This window comes from Passer montanus, unplaced genomic scaffold (assembly GCF_014805655.1).
Source record: "Passer montanus isolate IOZ18808 unplaced genomic scaffold, ASM1480565v1 scaffold1, whole genome shotgun sequence".
Taxonomy (NCBI): Eukaryota; Metazoa; Chordata; class Aves; order Passeriformes; family Passeridae; genus Passer; species Passer montanus.
The window spans coordinates 19,325,660-19,345,313 of NW_024356504.1; the positions used below are offsets into that span (position 1 = coordinate 19,325,660).

At 50.8% G+C, this 19,654-nt stretch overlaps 1 protein-coding gene across 3 annotated transcripts in view; it reads right to left on the bottom strand.

Moving 5' to 3' along the window:
• SLC12A8 (solute carrier family 12 member 8) overlaps window positions 1-18,798 on the bottom strand; it is a 54,876-nt gene extending 36,078 nt beyond the window's left edge. For 2 of the 3 annotated variants that reach the window (XM_039700887.1, XM_039700903.1), the window contains exons 1-5: window positions 18,722-18,798; window positions 10,187-10,400; window positions 9,294-9,440; window positions 6,338-6,529; window positions 3,798-4,029 (exon numbers count right to left, since the gene is read on the bottom strand). In XM_039700887.1, the coding sequence (XP_039556821.1) occupies window positions 3,798-4,029; window positions 6,338-6,529; window positions 9,294-9,440; window positions 10,187-10,255 (640 nt within the window). In that variant the 5' untranslated portion in view covers window positions 10,256-10,400; window positions 18,722-18,798. Of the gene's footprint in view, window positions 1-3,797; window positions 4,030-6,337; window positions 6,530-9,293; window positions 9,441-10,186; window positions 10,401-12,088; window positions 12,176-12,634; window positions 12,742-18,721 lie in introns of those variants that run through there. The other variant, XM_039700895.1, reaches the window with a different exon arrangement.
• Between the last annotated feature and the right edge of the window lie 856 nt (window positions 18,799-19,654).

Genomic DNA, 19,654 nt, shown 5'->3' on the forward strand with positions numbered 1-19,654 from the left:
CAGAAGCACCCTGACAGCAACGTGCCTTTCAAACCTCCCTGCATCCCTGAGAAAGGAACTACCCACATTTCCCAGCCTGAGGAGAGGGGTTTAACCCCACAGAGCCCAGCTCCACGCTCACCCCAGCCGCGTGGTACCATCTGCTGCAGGACCTGGGGATCCCAGCCCAAGGGGATGCAATTACTGAATTACTAACAAGATAATTTATTTCTCACCCCCACCAGCCATTTAAGAGGCTGTTGTTGGGCCTGTTTCGCTCAAGTTGTGATTCCTTTCATCTCCCCATCAAAGCACAACCCAATGAACAGCAGTCCTCCTCCCAGGGATGGCCCCCCCGAGCTCCCACAGCCGCTCTGCTTTCACAGGGTACCTGGGAGCCGCTGCCAAAACAGGAAAGCAGGCGCCTAATTGAAAGGGAGTATTTGGGAGTCACCCTACACAAAAATTAGCAGAGATATGCTAGGAAAATAAAATAGTGGGCATTAACGGATGGCTTATCTTCTTTTTTTCCGTGACTCTAATGTTCAGGATGTGAAAAGGCCAAAAAGTTTCACATGCTGTTCTGAGAAACTGGTCAGGGAGAGGAGCATCCTCTCCTCTACTTTCTCTGCTCCTCTCAAAATAACTCAGGTTGATGTTAGGTATGGACTTCCATCATTAAAATACAGACATACAAGCTAAAAAAATCCTGCATTGCTACTATGAAAATCTGTAGCTAGTGCTGGGTCTTGGTGATGGGTGGAGAAGTCAAGCACTGACTGATTTCAATTCACCTGCGTTAGGTTTGCTGAAAACACTAACCTGTGCCTAGGGAGAAAGGGAATAGGGATGTCTCCTGTCTGAAGGAAGGAGCACAGGGGTCTCTGTTCCTGGAGGAGGGACTGAGCTTTAAGCTGGGTGGCCAGAGGCAGCTCAGCAAGGCTGGTTCTCAGACAGAACAGGAGCCCCTCTCCTCGCTACCCACCCTTGGCAGACATCCCAGCCTGGGACTGTGACCAAACCCCAGGGGAAGTGCCAGCTGAAGCCAAGGGAGGATTTAGGATTAACTCCAAAAAATCAGCGAGCCCCACCCCACCCTGCAGGCAGACTGTGGAGAGCAGCAAAAGCCCTGGGGGCCAGGCAGAGGGACAGGGTAGCCTGGCAGCAAGCAGGCTGGCAGGCCCAGAGGGGTCAGCAGCATCTGGACAAGTGACCCAGAGCACTCCCTGCCTGCTGGAGGCACTCAGCTCCTCCAGTCCCAGCTCCTGGCTGCAGGAGCCCAGCTGGCTCTTGGAGCAGGAGCGAGCCACAGCAAGAGAGAGGAAAAAAAAAGGAGAAAGAGCAGCAGGAAGCCCTGCTGAGAAGCCCCCTTTTGTGTAAACATGCTCCGTCCTCAGACTAAAAATAAAGGCAAACCACAGGAAGGGAGTGAGTGCTTGGACAATATCCGATTTGGTGTGTGCCTGGGTGTGAGCTGCGGGAATGGGGAGAAGAGCAGGGGACTCCACCCAGCCCAACCACACAAAGGCAGCCAGCTAAGACCTTCAAGATGGACAGGCATTCCTGGAGATTATTTAAATTCAAACAACTGCTGCTTGGCAGATGTGCAGTCCTCTCGTGTGTGCACAGCGCTTGGAAATGTTAAGTGAGGGAAAAGGCTGCCATGGCAGAAAAGGCAGCACAAGGCCCATTTTACAGGGTCAGAGAGTGAGACCCAAGGCTGTGAACTGAAACCCCATAAACCTGCCATAAAACAAGGACACGACCCAGACAAGCTGTCAGCAACAATGCAGCTCACACTCCAGCCTCAAAAACCACCTCTCCCTGCAAGCTGCCTTTGCACCTCAGCCCCTGCTGCAGCCACAGACCCAAACTGAGAGCAACTGCACGCTCCTGAGGGCTGTGGAGGGCAGATCAGGGGAATGCCCACCCCAAAGGGGTCTCAGATGCTTCCCCTGGTGCTGGGCTTTGGTGCACTGCACCCTGCCGTGGTCACAGCTGCCTCTGGAGGCTGGAGCTGCACCGCCTGCGTTCCCACCTGCAGGAGGGATGCTCTGCTGGGGGGTGCAATCCCAAGAGACAGGCATCCATCCCTCCATCCCTCCATCCATCCATCCCTCCATCCATGCGGCGCAGAGTGCCAGCACAGCGTGAGGAGGCTCCTCGGAGCGCAGCGCTCACCCTTGGTGCTGACACACCACTCAGAGGCCTGCTGGGGAAATGCAGGGCTCGGGAGGATCCCCCCAGCCCCGGCTGCAGGGAAACCAAGGGCGGGGAAGGTGTGTGGAAGCCCCGAGGGCCGCGGCTGTCCCTGCCAGCTGCGCTGGGCAGCGCTGGGACCCGGCCACCATCAATCACCCCATTCCTCCCTGGCACTGGAGGCCTCCTCTCCTCAGTCAGCCTGGGCTAAACTGCAGCTTCTGCGATGCTCAGCTGCCTCATTTCCCTTCCTGCCTCTATTTTCTGTCTCTATTTTCTGTCAGAAGAAAATGACAGTGCTCAGCAGTGGAGGAAATCAAAGACAGCTCTGGTGGCCACCACTTGGGTATGTTCCCTGCTGACGTTTGTATTCCTTCAATTCTTGCCTTCTGGTCCTGTGTTCACTTTCCTACTTGTCTCACCTCGAGTATTCGTTTTTCTCTGCTATTAGAAAGGTCTGCTAGGAGCACAACAAACATACAACACACTCCCCCCAGCCCGTTTCCTCTAGCAAACACTTCCTATGGAAGGCAGCTGTTTGGAGCAGGTCACTTGCTTTCTCTGCAAAACACGCCACAGCAACACAACTGTCCCTGCTTCATTCTCATTTACAGGTATTGCTGAAACTTTCACAGGCTCTCATCTGGGGCATTTCCTACATGCTAAATGTAAAGTGTAAATGCCTTTCCATACGGCTCTGCCTGGCAGGGGAGCAGCTGCCTCTGTCCCCAGGCCACCGTCCCTGCACACCACAGCAGCAGCACAAAATGAAACAGCAGCATGAATGGCACTTGTGCCACCGGTGCCACGAGTACCCACATGACACCCGCTGCCACCCAGCCCAGCAGCTGAATCACAGCTGTCAATGAAAGCTGAAGATCTTTCCTTAAACTCACTTAAGCAGGTCACTTGCAACCCCCCAAGGTGCTGCTGGACACCGAGGAAGCCAAGAAAAAGGTGACACCTTCTGTTTACTCAGCTAATTGCACTCCATTATTGCTCTGAAATGTGTTTCCCAGCAGACAGACAGAAGGACTTGGTGTGAGCAGGGCTGCAGGTGGGAGCCCTGAGCTGGAGCTGCCACTGCAGGCTGAACTCCTGGGTCTTGAAACCTCAAGATCTCACCCAGCTCCCTCCTCAGAGCCCCAGCACAGCTCTGGGCAGCAAACCCAGCAGAGTGGACAGCACAGCACAGCACAGCCAGGGTCTGAGTGACCTCAGAGGTGTCCAGACAAGATCTCCATAGCTCAAATTCACAATCCTCCCTTTTCACAGGCACAATGCTGACTTAGGCAGCAGAAGGCTGCAAAGAACACTGCAAACACAGATGCTTTCTGTTGTTAGAAAACCTCCAAGTGAAACATAATGAGCAGAAATTGAGAGCTCAAGCCCTGGGGTTAAACACTTAAATTAATAAGGCATCTTCAGTCACGCTCTGGAAAAACTCCTCACAAAATTATGGGTTGTCTTTAGAAGATGAGTACCAAAGGACAGTGGACATATCTGGAAACTCTGAACTCTACCACTGTCCAAGTGAGCCTCACTTCACAAACACAGCTGAGGAGAAAACCCCAGGGAATGAATGCCTGCTGACCCAATGCAATGAACCCCAGTTTTACCTGGATCCAGATGTGTAAAGGACCCAATGACAAAGTCCAGTGTCGAGACGGCCAGCAGGAAGAGCAGCAGGAGCTGGAGCCTGATGATCCACTTCACCCCAGCCAGATTGATTCCCAGCAGGCCGAGCAGGACAGCCAGGGAGATGCCACGCACTGCCCAGATGTTGCTGAGGCTCAGCACACCTGCAATGGACTCTGCAAAGCCAGTGATGTACATGGCACCTGCAACACACTGAGGGACACAGCTCTGTGAGGGACACAGCTTTGTGAATGCCCCCAGGAGAAAAAGGGATCCCCATCCACAGCCAGGCCTTGGGGGCCTCTGTTCAGACAGACAGACAGACAGAGGCTGTCACAGTACAACCTTTAGTGTTACTGTGGCCTGCAGGGACTGAACCTTACTGCTGTAAGACAGCACAAGGCAGCAGAGCTGGCAGGGCAAACAGGGAAGGCTGGGTTCCACTGTGACATCTACCCTCTATTAACACTCCAGGAGAAACCACACCGGCTTCTCTCAGGATGAGTGAACCTCTGCTTCTTCCCTTCTTCTGTTTCTCTGGAGGAAAGGGTCCCAGTTCAACACCTGCCTGAAGAGCAGCAGTTTGTTTCTCCCTTAAAAATAATCTCCTGGGTGTCATTTTTAACTCGTTGTTTAGTTTGGATGCAAACTCTGATGTTTCACCAGCTCCCCATCTCGCTGCTGGAATGGAGCCTGCCCTTTGGAGGAGAGCACATTGTGTGAGCTGTGCCTCCCTGGGCTCCCAGGAAAGCTGCCTGGCTGCCTTGCAGCAGGACAGGACACACACTCTGCCCCGGGTGGCCGAGAGCCTGCAGGACAGCACATCTGCAGCACAGGCTCAAACACCACTGCAGCACAGCACCCAAAACACCAGGATGTTGCACTCCAGAAATTCCTGCTAGCTGGCATTCCAGCAACAGCCCTTCCAGTGCATGGCACCCCTGGAAAACCAGGTCAGGGCAGACAGCTGCATTTGACAGGGCCTGGTGTGCCCTGGGTGCTGCAACCCCACCATCCCTGTGCAGCTCCCACAGGACTGGAAGGGACAAAAGACAGCAAGAGCAGAGCCCTCATCCACTGCAGATCCCCCACCTGGGACTGGCCCAGCACTGCTCCACTGAGGCTGCTCAGGACAGCCTGGCCCATACCTGCAGGGTTTGTGTGGTTTCCAGCAAGGCTGATGCATGCAGGTGTCAGACTCGGGCACCTCCAGCTTGGAGGTCCTGGAGGATTCACTTCCATCACAGGCAGACACTGAGATCAGGGGAGCTATACCCTAAATCTTCCTCTGCAGCACATGGCCAGTCAGAGCAGGGAGCACCCCATTTCTGGCAGCAGCTGCCTTATCACAGGGGTTACAGCACTCCCTGAGCATCCTGCAGCAGAGGATCAGCCTGCAGCTGGTTCAGGGCACATTGGGCAGAAAGCAAAGCTGAGAAAGGAAAGGCATCAGCAGTTTTGGGAGCAGGCAAAGTGATTTTAAGTGAGCTGCCAGCTCCCAGCCCCTGTGCAGCCCCTGTGCACACGGGATGCCAAGCCAGGGGCCAGGGCTGCTGCAGCCCAGCTTTTACGACCCTCAGGACAGGCTGCAACCTGATTGCTTTCCCAGACAGGGTCCTCTCGGAGAGCAAGAGTGGAAAATATGACAGGAAGGATTCTCATGTGTGGCCCACTTCCATATCTTGGCTTGTAACTGGGTTGTATTTTATGGACACTTGCTTTTAATCTGGAGTGAAAGGAGAAGAGGGGATTATTTTTGGTTTGGGGGGCTGTTCAGGGGTTTTGGAGATTGCTGTAAGCCAGTCAGTTAAAAACAAACCTCCATAAAAATGCTTCTCTGCTCACCACATTTTATACTGTTCATAACATCTTTATGGGGGGAGAGGGTTAAGTTACTGCAGGTTTAAGTGATTATTTTCCATTCTTTTTGTAGACTACTTGTGTATTTTTGTGCCTCACCACCCCAACAGCTCCTTGGGATCGTTCAGAAAATCCAGAGCTGTGACTTTTGGCTCACAAGAAGTCAATTAGCTGCTGCCCCTACCCCTGCCCAGCTCTCCTCCCACACCAGCCCCACTTCTGCTGGCTCCCACAGAGAAGCAGCCAAGGCTTGCCTGATCCCCAAGGGCATGTGGAGCACGCCAAGGCCAACCTGCCCATCCACAGCCACTCTCTGAGCTTTGCTTGGCCACCCTGACCTCTCCTGCTTCGTTTAATTTCAGTCCCACGCCAGCAAGGGCATGTCCTGGCAGTGGGGGTAATTTGGGATGGGAGGACGTGTCCTGCATGGCTTGTCCAGACACTCAGCTCCTCCAGCAGGGTGACCCTTGCCAGGCAGCACCTCGCCATGCACAGGCTTGCTCCTGGGGAGCAGCGTGGGCTGAGTGCTCCCTGTGCTGCTCTCCCAGGTTGCATTACCCAGATTTTACTTGAAACATTACTTTCTGCAGCAGCACAGCACAAGATTAATATCTGCATTGCAAAGTTTCCAAATTTTCTTTGAATCACTTTTCTAAATTACCTGGCCAAAAATGTAAAGGAGGCCAATGGTGCCCCCTACTTGACCTCCAAGGACAGTAGAAATCATGGAGTAGACTCCTCCACTTCCAATGCTGCACTTCTCACACACCCCAATTCCAGACAAGACTGTCACCAGGGCAACCAGAATGACAAAGGACACCAGAAACATGCCCATTACGATGCCAGTGTTTCCCTGGAATGGAAAAAAAAAATCAAATAAAGATTAATTCACACCAATCTGCTGGGACAGAATAAGAACATACCCACTTCTAGTCACTAGTGATCTATGGATCTGGAGTCATTACAGATTAAAAGAAACACACACAGACACCCCTACTTGTCTAATTAACGTAATTGATTGCCACATTTAGAGCCTTTATTAGCACCCCTTTGATGAGAGCCTGTCTTGTCCTTGTGCCTGGGGCTGGGCAGACCTCTGCATGAGCAGGTTCTGCTCTGTCAGTGGGCTCCTCCATGAATCACTGATTTTGTCCACTGGTTTAAAAGGAATGAGGTCAAACAATGATTCAGCCACCACAGTCATGGGATCACTGCCTGTCTGCATGGTTTACAATGACATGCTTAAAAAAAAAAATCCCAAAACACTTTCATAACAAAAAGTAGTTTCAAAACTGAACCCCTGGGATTTGCAACGACTGATTTATTAACAGCATCAAGCCTGCATTTTAATTTTTCAGAACATGTACCTTTGAAAGCTCTGATCCCTCCAAACAAAGAGGTGCCAAAGAGCAGAACCCCAAAGGCAGCGCCGTCAAAAAGCCGCGAGCCCGGCCCTCGTCTGGGGGCGAGCTCAGAGGGGCAGGGGGCTCTCGCCCTGCCTGGCCTCGGGAGACTTTCTGCACAGGATTCAGCCCCACAGGAAAACAAACAACCCTTCCTGCTTGGGGCAGAGGGAGGGCTCAGGAGGAGCTGCTGCACCCGCCACTGTGTGGCAAAGAGAAAAATCTCTGGACAAACACAGCTGCGGGTCCCTGTTGGCGACTTTAAACACCAGCACAGCCCCTTTTTTGGGGGGTTCAGTTTGCCATTTAGGGCTGGATTTTCAGAAAGAAAAGGTGCTCCAAAAGAATTTAAGAACTCTTCTGAGCTCAGGGCCTTCCCACTCTCTTGCACGTGGCTGTAATTTGTTTTCCAGGGCCAGGAGTTTTCCCTTGTGCTCCAGCCCACCTTCCCCTGCTGACAAATCACTCAGGCCATGCACAGCATCAGCAGGCTCCTCCAGTGCCCAGTGCTTTGTTAACATCTGGCTTCCCTTCCTTTTACTCATATTCCAGGCCATGTCCATGTCCCCTCTTTCAACCTTGCTCCAGCAATGCTCATCTCTGAGGTCACGCTAGCCGTGATGGGGTTTTTATCACCAGTGCTTCCCTGCTCTGCGGTTGGTTGAAATCCCAGATTCTTTTTTTCCTTTTCTCCTTTTTTGTGAAAAAACAGAAACATATCCAGGATGTTGGTATCATCATGAAATCCTATTTTGGTTCAGCATCCTGCTGTCTTTGACAGGGGTGTTATCTGGTCAGTGGGGAACAGAGCCAAGGATTGCTACAAACACAGCTGTGGTTGGGTCAGCACCACAGCCCACCCCAAGCCCATAGTTCTTTTTAAAAGGACAATTGTTCTTTTTCTTCAGCTGCTTACCCCAAGTTAAATGGTTAATAAACATTATATGCTTCAGTTAAAAAAAATTTTAAAAAAACATATGCAAACATTCACTTAGCCTTGGGCTTTCCCAGAAAGGTGGTACCAGGCTATGGCAGCTATTAATGGGCAATCCAATGGTTCCTACAGAATAAAGGGTTAACACTAAGACCGAGGGGGAATGCTGGACTCACAGCAACAATAGGAAGCAGAGAAAGTGGGAAGAAAAAGCCCCCATTAAGCACTGATGCTTATTTATGCATGCATGCTGGAAGGGGTTAGTGCAGCAGCAATCCCTGTTGAACATTTCAGCAAGATTAGGTCCCCTGGAACTGCAGAGCTTCACCAGCCCCAGCTCCAGCTCTGGAAATTTATAGCAAAAGCCTGACTCTGGGAATAGCTTGACATATGACTGTCCTCTGCCAGGGGAGCTCTCTGCCAACCCTGACTTCTCCTCCCTTCCCTTTCATGCTAGCTTCCAGCTGGTTCTGTTTTTCTTTCATTTACAGGCTTTGTTTATATTTGTGTTTGCTCCAGAAGTAACTTGCTTTCAAAGAGATGTGGAGGAAATAAAATCAGAAGGAAAAGGAAGCTAAAAAATCATCCCAACTTCTCCACCACAACTGCAGCTCCCCTCAGCACCTCCAGCAATGCAATTTTCAGTGCAGAGTGCAAGTGTCTTCCTGCTCCTTTTGGAAGGTGTCCACCACGCCTGTGACAAAAACTCTGCCTGAAGCTTAAATCCCATCCATCTCTGGGGAAACTTTTCCTCTTCTAAGGAGAAATTTTGAGCCATAATACAGTATTTTGCGTCAGGAGGGGACAGTATTCCAGGCTCAGAGATACTGTTAAGGACCCAGCAGTGGAAGATCCTTTGATAGCAATGATAATTTCACCTGACTGAGGATTCCCCTTTCAAAAAATCAGGAATTCCAACACTGGTATGTTTGGAAGAGACCTCCTTCAGTGGTGTTGGGAAGATGGATGAGTGCCTGTAACTACCTGAAGAAGTGTTACTTTCTCCTCAACAACAACACAAGGGTGTCCCTGTTCACTGTCAAGGCTGGTTGTTGTGTTTTCCTTTCTCCTTCTGAAAACTAAGATAGGAAACCACTCACAAAGAGCACTTCAGCTGCACATTTTAGTGAAACTTTTTTAAAAGCTACCAGAGGGCATAAGCAATATCTATAACAAAGAGCACAGGATCCAAAACATTTGGGTGGTGATGGAGATACAAGGTGAGGGAGGGCAGAGGAAAATGTCTATTCAAACATTCAACCAAGTCAGCACTTGCTCACCACAAGCCATCCTGTCCTCAGGAAAAGAACCACTCCAAAAATGTTGATCATGCAGGAGGTGAAGACCCCATCCCACGTTCCAAAAAGCACAGGCTCCCACACAAACAGCTGGATCTTCCACCAGGGCTTGGTCTGAGTTTGAGATACCTAGAGGAAAGCAAAGCCTGGGGTTTACCTCTCGTGCTTTGTGGGCAGGCTGCACAAGGGGTGCCACAGCCAGCCACCAACAGCTGCTGAGACACTCCTTTGCTGCAAGCTGTCCCTGAGATGAAGGCTTGTTGGGCTATTGGCTGCCTGGGCCCTGAAAGAGATGGCTCCCTACAATCCCTGTTTGTATTCTTGTAGGATTAGCAGAACCCCACTGAGCCTCAGTGAATTACCCCAATGCATCAACCAAAAACACCATTCAAGGGTCCTTCACAGAGCCTGCAGCTGCACACTGTGCTTCTCCTCCTGTCCCTTCCAAACACTCCACCAGGGCAAGCAGGGCTCTCAGTGCATGGGACAAGTCCTTTAAGAGGATATGACAAACCAGCTTGGACCAACAGATTAGGCTAATATGGTTTTCCCATCACAGTCATATCTGATCAGAACCCTTTGCTTCTCAAGGAGAGATGGGGCTCTGGGTCTTGGGGCACAGTGATTTTTCAGAGCTGCTGGAACCAAGATCTGAAACTCCAGGGAAACTGCAGCTTTCTTATGGCAACTCCTTCCTCTTGTCCTCCAGAAATCGAGTCTCTTCTTTCCCTTTCTAAGTCACACACCTCAGACATACACAGCAAAACAAAGGGCAGTTTTGTTACTTCACTCCTGTTCCCTTGCTGCAGCGGTGACCAGGAGTGCAGAGGCCATGGAGATAGAAATTTGGGAAAGGAAATGGCTCTGTGACATACCTGCTGTGCTTCCTCATGGAAGAGCTCCTGCACGTATCCCTCACTCCGGGCACCATCGCGGCTCCACATCGTCTCCTCAGTGCCACCTCCTCCTGCCCAAAGCCCAGCTCTAGCACAACCACAGGCAAAGCTGCTCTGAGTGGAAGCTCAGCTCAGTCCAGTTCCTGCAGGGCTGGCTCCTCCGTTGTGGATTCATGGTTTTATTCCAGCCTTACTGTGAAAGCAGGAAAGATGAAAGACACGACTGCTGCTTTCTCAGTCTGCCAAAGCACAAGGCCATTGTCCACACAGTCAGCAGCAGCTTGTAGCAGATGCTGAACCAGAGGGACACCACAGCAAGCAAAGGGCAATGCTCCCCCAGCACAGGCTCCACCATCAGCCACACATTTAACAGCCCTTGGTAGCCCTTTCCAAACCTAACCCCAGCATTCTATAGCACTGGCTCCACAGCTCCACAGTGTTTTCTGCAAAATGCATTTCCTCTCGTTGGTTTTAAATCTGGTGCCTGGTAATGTCATTGCATGCTCCTGTGCTCCAGTGACATAGGCCACATGGATTATTCACTTCCCAGCACCACTCATCACTTCACAGCCTTGACCATGTCTGCTTCAGCTTTTGCAGACCAAGGTCCTGCCAGTGTATTCTGTCACCCACAGTCTCCCACTCCAGGTGTCAAGAGAGACCTTCTGGCTGTTCCTCAGTACAGTACAACAAGCCTAGGTAAGACAAAGAGGGCTGCAGCCAGAGGGGAGCAAGGCTTGTTCCACAAATGTGGAGAGGACAGCTTGTCTGGATCATTGGCTCTCCTGGGGCAGGTAATTTGCTGGCCAGCTAAGCCCACACACTTACAAGAACCAACCATGATCACACAAGGCTTGTACCAACAGCTGGACACCTCACCTGAGACCAGAGACCAAATTAATCACAGGCATAGGGCAGGAACCCAACAGAAACGTGCTCTGCCTATTGCACAGGGACATACAGAAACTACTTTGTGTCACTCAGGATTTCTGCACCAGGGTCTGAATGCCTTTCACCATCCTGCCCTTAGTACTCTACTTTGAAACACCCAGTATTAAATAACCAAAGCAGATGCTGCTCCACCACAGTGTTCCAGTTGCAGAAGGGCTCCTGCAGCTGGGGTACAATGGCCAGCACGGGAGGCTTTTCTTTGCCCTGCCCACATGGCCAGTTAAGCAGCACCAAAGCCATGAGAGTTCACAGATGCCCTGCTGCTGCCTCCACATTTCATGAAGAAAATAACCCTTCACAATATCACAAATGGTTGCTGTTACAGGGAGACTGGGGCTTCAAGCAGGGCAAAAGCAGCAGGAGCAGATGAACTCTAAAGAAACAAAGCTCATGGTTTTTTTTCAAATAGCCACAGCAATAAAAAAATGGAAGAAAATACACAATGTGAAACAAGATTACAATTGAATAGCTATATTCTCCTAAGAATCCCCAGTGCAGTCCTTCCTTTACTTTCACTCAGTAAAGCATTCACTGGGGTCATCCAAACTCCAGTCTGCCACAGCAGTCCCATCTAGATGTGGAGAAAAGGGAGGCTGCAGCTCTGCAGCCCTCTGCCCTCCTAAACCACTCCACCAAGGGAGTCAGGAGGAGATGGCTCCAACCCCTTAGAGTAGCTGAGGGTTGAAGTGACTCGCTCAGTGCGTCTGCTGTGTGACATTACTGGATAAGTGTAATTCACCCACATTACCCACCTGAAACTTGCAAAACATTAAAAGAAGGGCTGCACACATGGATTTTAGACCTGAAGCACACCTAGCAAGAAATATTATCTGCCTAGACATTTAAATCCCCTTATCTCACCATTTCCTTCCTTTTTCTCTGCTTTGAAACCCTTCTCCTGCCCTGTGCTCTAGAGCCCTTTTTGCTCACCTTGATATAAGATCTTCCTCTTCCACCATCCCAGGAAATTGCCTCTGCACTACTGCTCCTCTGTGGCATTTCCAACTGCCTAAAAACCTCATTACCCAATTCTGTAATTATTTACATCCCACCACAACTCCTGGATGCATTGTTCCCTAGGAGGCAGCCAAGGCAAACACAGGAGGGGGTGTAGAGCACAGGAGTGGGAGCTGAACAAACGCACCCACAACCACATCCCAATCCAGAACATGCAAGTATTTCTGCAATTTAGGGTCTGTGAGTGGAAAGTCCTTGGGGCAGGCACCCTCCTCTTGCCCCACGCAGCACTCTATCAGCACAGGGATATTTTTGGGTGCTATTTTGTATCTAGGTCACCAACCCTCTTTCTGCTATACACACCAGCAGGATAAATAAACTAAACAGACACAATTTTCCTCTAATGTAAGCAAGCCTCTAACTTGAAAGTAAATTGCTGTTATTTTTCCTAAAGTTTCTGCCAAATACACTAGCCAGTCTATAAATTAAAGACAAACGTCTGTTTTAATCTTTCCATACCATTTAGCACTCAAGAGAGCAGAAGAGCATTAGCAAACCTCGCAGAAACATTACAAAGGCTCATCTCCTCTTCCTGCAACACTTCTCTATTTAATTGCAAAACCAGATTCCTATAGATTAAATTTCTGTGCCCTCCATATCCTTTCAAAGCACCATTTTATTAATCATCACATTAAAGCCGCTTCTGAGCTAAGCGTCGCTGCTCTGAGCTACTCCACAGCTGGCTGATTTGGAAGAGGAAAGGTTGACGCCTTCCCAAGCACAACTGCGTGTGGTCCCACGACCTCCGAAGCCAGAGGAGGTGCTCCTAAAGCCCCAGGGACACAGCAGCCAACAGCATTTTCCTTTTAATCCATCCCTTCAGCTCCTCTCCGGGTCAAGTTCCTAAAAATACCTAATTTAGGAGTGCGTTAGGAAAGCGGAATTAAAGGGAAATGAAGCAGAGGTAACGCCAGGCTATTCCCAGTTACTCATTTACTGCAGCGGCCAGGACAATCGCCGAGCTCCTGTTGTTTTCACATATCTCCGTGCAGCAAGGAGGGCTGCGGAACACCAGACGTGGGAAACAAGCCTGGACTCTCCCCAGCAGCTTCAGTTTTCCGCTGTGGCCGGAGAGCTCCGGTTTGGCAGAGGCGCTGCCGGCACCTGGGGCTGCGGCCACCGCCACACCGGGCAGGCTCCGCCCGACCCGAAACCAGCTTGGACCAACAGATTAGGCTAATATGGTTTTCCCATCACAGTCATATCTGATCAGAACCCTTTGCTTCTCAAGGAGAGATGGGGCTCTGGGTCTTGGGGCACAGTGATTTTTCAGAGCTGCTGGAACCAAGATCTGAAATTCCAGGGAAACTGCAGCTTTCTTATGGCAACTCCTTCCTCTTGTCCTCCAGAAATCGAGTCTCTTCTTTCCCTTTCTAAGTCACACACCTCAGACATACACAGCAAAACAAAGGGCAGTTTTGTTACTTCACTCCTGTTCCCTTGCTGCAGCGGTGACCAGGAGTGCAGAGGCCATGGAGATAGAAATTTGGGAAAGGAAATGGCTCTGTGACATACCTGCTGTGCTTCCTCATGGAAGAGCTCCTGCACGTATCCCTCACTCCGGGCACCATCGCGGCTCCACATCGTCTCCTCAGTGCCACCTCCTCCTGCCCAAAGCCCAGCTCTAGCACAGCCACAGGCAAAGCTGCTCTGAGTGGAAGCTCAGCTCGGTCCAGTTCCTGCAGGGCTGGCTCCTCCGTTGTGGATTCATGGTTTTATTCCAGCCTTACTGTGAAAGCAGGAAAGATGAAAGACACGACTGCTGCTTTCTCAGTCTGCCAAAGCACAAGGCCATTGTCCACACAGTCAGCAGCAGCTTGTAGCAGATGCTGAACCAGAGGGACACCACAGCAAGCAAAGGGCAATGCTCCCCCAGCACAGGCTCCACCATCAGCCACACATTTAACAGCCCCTGGTAGCCCTTTCCAAACCTAACCCCAGCATTCTACAGCACTGGCTCCACAGCTCCACAGTGTTTTCTGCAAAATGCATTTCCTCTCGTTGGTTTTAAATCTGGTGCCTGGTAATGTCATTGCATGCTCCTGTGCTCCAGTGACATAGGCCACATGGATTATTCACTTCCCAGCACCACTCATCACTTCACAGCCTTGACCATGTCTGCTTCAGCTTTTGCAGACCAAGGTCCTGCCAGTGTATTCTGTCACCCACAGTCTCCCACTCCAGGTGTCAAGAGAGACCTTCTGGCTGTTCCTCAGTACAGTACAACAAGCCTAGGTAAGACAAAGAGGGCTGCAGCCAGAGGGGAGCAAGGCTTGTTCCACAAATGTGGAGAGGACAGCTTGTCTGGATCATTGGCTCTCCTGGGGCAGGTAATTTGCTGGCCAGCTAAGCCCACACACTTACAAGAATCAACCATGATCACACAAGCTTGTACCAACAGCTGGACACCTCACCTGAGACCAGAGACCAAATTAATCACAGGCATAGGGCAGGAACCCAACAGAAACGTGCTCTGCCTATTGCACAGGGACATACAGAAACTACTTTGTGTCACTCAGGATTTCTGCACCAGGGTCTGAATGCCTTTCACCATCCTGCCCTTAGTACTCTACTTTGAAACACCCAGTATTAAATAACCAAAGCAGATGCTGCTCCACCACAGTGTTCCAGTTGCAGAAGGGCTCCTGCAGCTGGGGTACAATGGCCAGCACGGGAGGCTTTTCTTTGCCCTGCCAGAACCCTTTGCTTCTCAAGGAGAGATGGGGCTCTGGGTCTTGGGGCACAGTGATTTTTCAGAGCTGCTGGAACCAAGATCTGAAATTCCAGGGAAACTGCAGCTTTCTTATGGCAACTCCTTCCTCTTGTCCTCCAGAAATCGAGTCTCTTCTTTCCCTTTCTAAGTCACACACCTCAGACATACACAGCAAAACAAAGGGCAGTTTTGTTACTTCACTCCTGTTCCCTTGCTGCAGCGGTGACCAGGAGTGCAGAGGCCATGGAGATAGAAATTTGGGAAAGGAAATGGCTCTGTGACATACCTGCTGTGCTTCCTCATGGAAGAGCTCCTGCACGTATCCCTCACTCCGGGCACCATCGCGGCTCCACATCGTCTCCTCAGTGCCACCTCCTCCTGCCCAAAGCCCAGCTCCTCATGGAAGAGCTCCTGCACGTATCCCTCACTCCGGGCACCATCGCGGCTCCACATCGTCTCCTCAGTGCCACCTCCTCCTGCCCAAAGCCCAGCTCTAGCACAACCACAGGCAAAGCTGCTCTGAGTGGAAGCTCAGCTCGGTCCAGTTCCTGCAGGGCTGGCTCCTCCGTTGTGGATTCATGGTTTTATTCCAGCCTTACTGTGAAAGCAGGAAAGATGAAAGACACGACTGCTGCTTTCTCAGTCTGCCAAAGCACAAGGCCATTGTCCACACAGTCAGCAGCAGCTTGTAGCAGATGCTGAACCAGAGGGACACCACAGCAAGCAAAGGGCAATGCTCCCCCAGCACAGGCTCCACCATCAGCCACACATTTAACAGCCCTTGGTAGCCCTTTCCAAACCTAACCCCAGCATTCTATAGCACTGGCTCCACAGCTCCACAGTGTTTTCTGCAAAATGCATTTCCTCTCGTTGGTTTTAAATCTGGTGCCTGGTAATGTCATTGCATGCTCCTGTGCTCCAGTGACATAGGCCACATGGATTATTCACTTCCCAGCACCACTCATCACTTCACAGCCTTGACCATGTCTGCTTCAGCTTTTGCAGACCAAGGTCCTGCCAGTGTATTCTGTCACCCACAGTCTCCCACTCCAGGTGTCAAGAGAGACCTTCTGGCTGTTCCTCAGTACAGTACAACAAGCCTAGGTAAGACAAAGAGGGCTGCAGCCAGAGGGGAGCAAGGCTTGTTCCACAAATGTGGAGAGGACAGCTTGTCTGGATCACTGGCTCTCCTGGGGCAGGTAATTTGCTGGCCAGCTAAGCCCACACACTTACAAGAACCAACCATGATCACACAAGGCTTGTACCAACAGCTGGACACCTCACCTGAGACCAGAGACCAAATTAATCACAGGCATAGGGCAGGAACCCAACAGAAACGTGCTCTGCCTATTGCACAGGGACATACAGAAACTACTTTGTGTCACTCAGGATTTCTGCACCAGGGTCTGAATGCCTTTCACCATCCTGCCCTTAGTACTCTACTTTGAAACACCCAGTATTAAATAACCAAAGCAGATGCTGCTCCACCACAGTGTTCCAGTTGCAGAAGGGCTCCTGCAGCTGGGGTACAATGGCCAGCACGGGAGGCTTTTCTTTGCCCTGCCCACATGGCCAGTTAAGCAGCACCAAAGCTATGAGAGTTCACAGATGCCCTGCTGCTGCCTCCACATTTCATGAAGAAAATAACCCTTCACAATATCACAAATGGTTGCTGTTACAGGGAGACTGGGGCTTCAAGCAGGGCAAAAGCAGCAGGAGCAGATGAACTCTAAAGAAACAAAGCTCATGGGTTTTTTTTTTTTCAAATAGCCACAGTAATAAAAAATGGAAGAAATACACAACAAGAAACAAGATTACAATTGAATAGCCATATTCTCCTAAGAATCCCCAGTGCAGTCCTTCCTTTACTTTCACTCAGTAAAGCATTCACTGGGGTCATCCAAACTCCAGTCTGCCACAGCAGTCCCATCTAGATGTGGAGAAAAGGGAGGCTGCAGCTCTGCAGCCCTCTGCCCTCCTAAACCACTCCACCAATGGAGTCAGGAGGAGATGGCTCCAACCCCTTAGAGTAGCTGAGGGTTGAAGTGACTCGCTCAGTGTGTCTGGTGTGTGACATTACTGGATAAGTGTAATTCACCCACATTACTCACCTGAAACTTGCAAAACATTAAAAGAAGGGCTGCACACATGGATTTTAGACCTGAAGCACACCTAGCAAGAAATATTATCTGCCTAGACATTTAAATCCCCTTATCTCACCATTTCCTTCCTTTTTCTCTGCTTTGAAACCCTTCTCCTGCCCTGTGCTCTAGAGCCCTTTTTGCTCACCTTGATATAAGATCTTCCTCTTCCACCATCCCAGGAAATTGCCTCTGCACTACTGCTCCTCTGTGGCATTTCCAACTGCCTAAAAACCTCATTACCCAATTCTGTAATTATTTACATCCCACCACAACTCCTGGATGCATTGTTCCCTAGGAGGCAGCCAAGGCAAACACAGGAGGGGGTGTAGAGCACAGGAGTGGGAGCTGAACAAACGCACCCACAACCACATCCCAATCCAGAACATGCAAGTATTTCTGCAATTTAGGGTCTGTGAGTGGAAAGTCCTTGGGGCAGGCACCCTCCTCTTGCCCCACGCAGCACTCTATCAGCACAGGGATATTTTTGGGTGCTATTTTGTATCTAGGTCACCAACCCTCTTTCTGCTATACACACCAGCAGGATAAATAAACTAAACAGACACAATTTTCCTCTAATGTAAGCAAGCCTCTAACTTGAAAGTAAATTGCTGTTATTTTTCCTAAAGTTTCTGCCAAATACACTAGCCAGTCTATAAATTAAAGACGAACGTCTGTTTTAATCTTTCCATACCATTTAGCACTCAAGAGAGCAGAAGAGCATTAGCAAACCTCGCAGAAACATTACAAAGGCTCATCTCCTCTTCCTGCAACACTTCTCTATTTAATTGCAAAACCAGATTCCTATAGATTAAATTTCTGTGCCCTCCATATCCTTTCAAAGCACCATTTTATTAATCATCACATTAAAGCCGCTTCTGAGCTAAGCGTCGCTGCTCTGAGCTACTCCACAGCTGGCTGATTTGGAAGAGGAAAGGTTGACGCCTTCCCAAGCACAACTGCGTGTGGTCCCACGACCTCCGAAGCCAGAGGAGGTGCTCCTAAAGCCCCAGGGACACAGCAGCCAACAGCATTTTCCTTTTAATCCATCCCTTCAGCTCCTCTCCGGGTCAAGTTCCTAAAAATACCTAATTTAGGAGTGCGTTAGGAAAGCGGAATTAAAGGGAAATGAAGCAGAGGTAACGCCAGGCTATTCCCAGTTACTCATTTACTGCAGCGGCCAGGACAATCGCCGAGCTCCTGTTGTTTTCACATATCTCCGTGCAGCAAGGAGGGCTGCGGAACACCAGACGTGGGAAACAAGCCTGGACTCTCCCCAGCAGCTTCAGTTTTCCGCTGTGGCCGGAGAGCTCCGGTTTGGCAGAGGCGCTGCCGGCACCTGGGGCTGCGGCCACCGCCACACCGGGCAGGCTCCGCCCGACCCGACCCGTTCCCTCTTCCCTCTGTTTCTTTTGTCCTTTTAGAAATTATTTTTTCCTCAAACTTTCCATTTCCCCCCTATATTTTTTATTTGTTTCCCTGTTTTTGCCTTTTCCCTCTTCTATTTACTTTTCTTTCTGTTATTCTTTTTACGTTTCTTTTTTTTAACTTCCTCCCCACGCCCTTATCAGCCTCTTTTTCTTTTAACTTTTTTTTTTTGGGGGGAGAGCTCTTTTCCACCATTTTTTTAGCCCCCACCATGGTTTTAATTTTTTAGCTTTCCTCTCCCCCGAAATGGTTTTAATTTTTTACCTCCCTCCGCCCCGACCGAGCCGCGGCAGCCCCGGAGGGAGCGGCGGGCAAAGCGGCTCCGGCCGGTCCCCATCCCGCCTCGGGGGGGTCCCCGCGGTGCCGACCCCAGGGGGGGGGGGGAAGCTCTTTTCCACCATTTTTTTCGCCCCCACCATGGTTTTAATTTTTTAGCTTTCCTCTCCCCCGAAATGGTTTTAATTTTTTACCTCCCTCCGCCCCGACCGAGCCGCGGCAGCCCCGGAGGGAGCGGCGGGCAAAGCGGCTCCGGCCGGTCCCCATCCCGCCTCGGGGGGGTCCCCGCGGTGCCGACCCCACTCACCTGGCGGCTCCCGGGCCCTCCCTCCTTCCTTCCCTCCCTCCCTCTTTCCTTCCCGCCGGCGACCGCGGCGCCGCCTCCCGCCGGGGCGGCCCCGGGCGCTGCCACGTCTGCCCGGGCACCGCGCCCGCCCCGCACGGCACCGCCACCGGCACCGGCACCGGCCCGGGACACGCCGCTGCCCGCAGCTCCCGCCGGGAGCGGGGAATGGAAATCATCCGGGCTTGCGAGCACATTGCCGCCCGATCTGGAATTCTCGGGAGCCTGACAAAATAAGTGAATAAATAAGGAAATTAACAGCGGATTGAGGAAACGCTGGCCACGGGGAAAGGGGGCTCTGATTCCACACAGGAGCGGTGTTTCAATAGGAACTCGATCCAGTCGAACTTCCCAAGAAATTTTGTGACCCTGCACAGGCAAAGCTCCACCTGAATTAAAGGCAGGAATTTTGGACAGTCTTAATATAAAGAGGATCATATCTAGAGCCAGCCACCCATCCTTAGAGCTTGTGTAGCACACTTTGATTTAATTTACTTCCAAAATGGGTTAGAGCCATTTTAATTTTCAAAAGGGATCCATACAAGACAATAACGTAATCCAGCGAACCTGTTTTGATT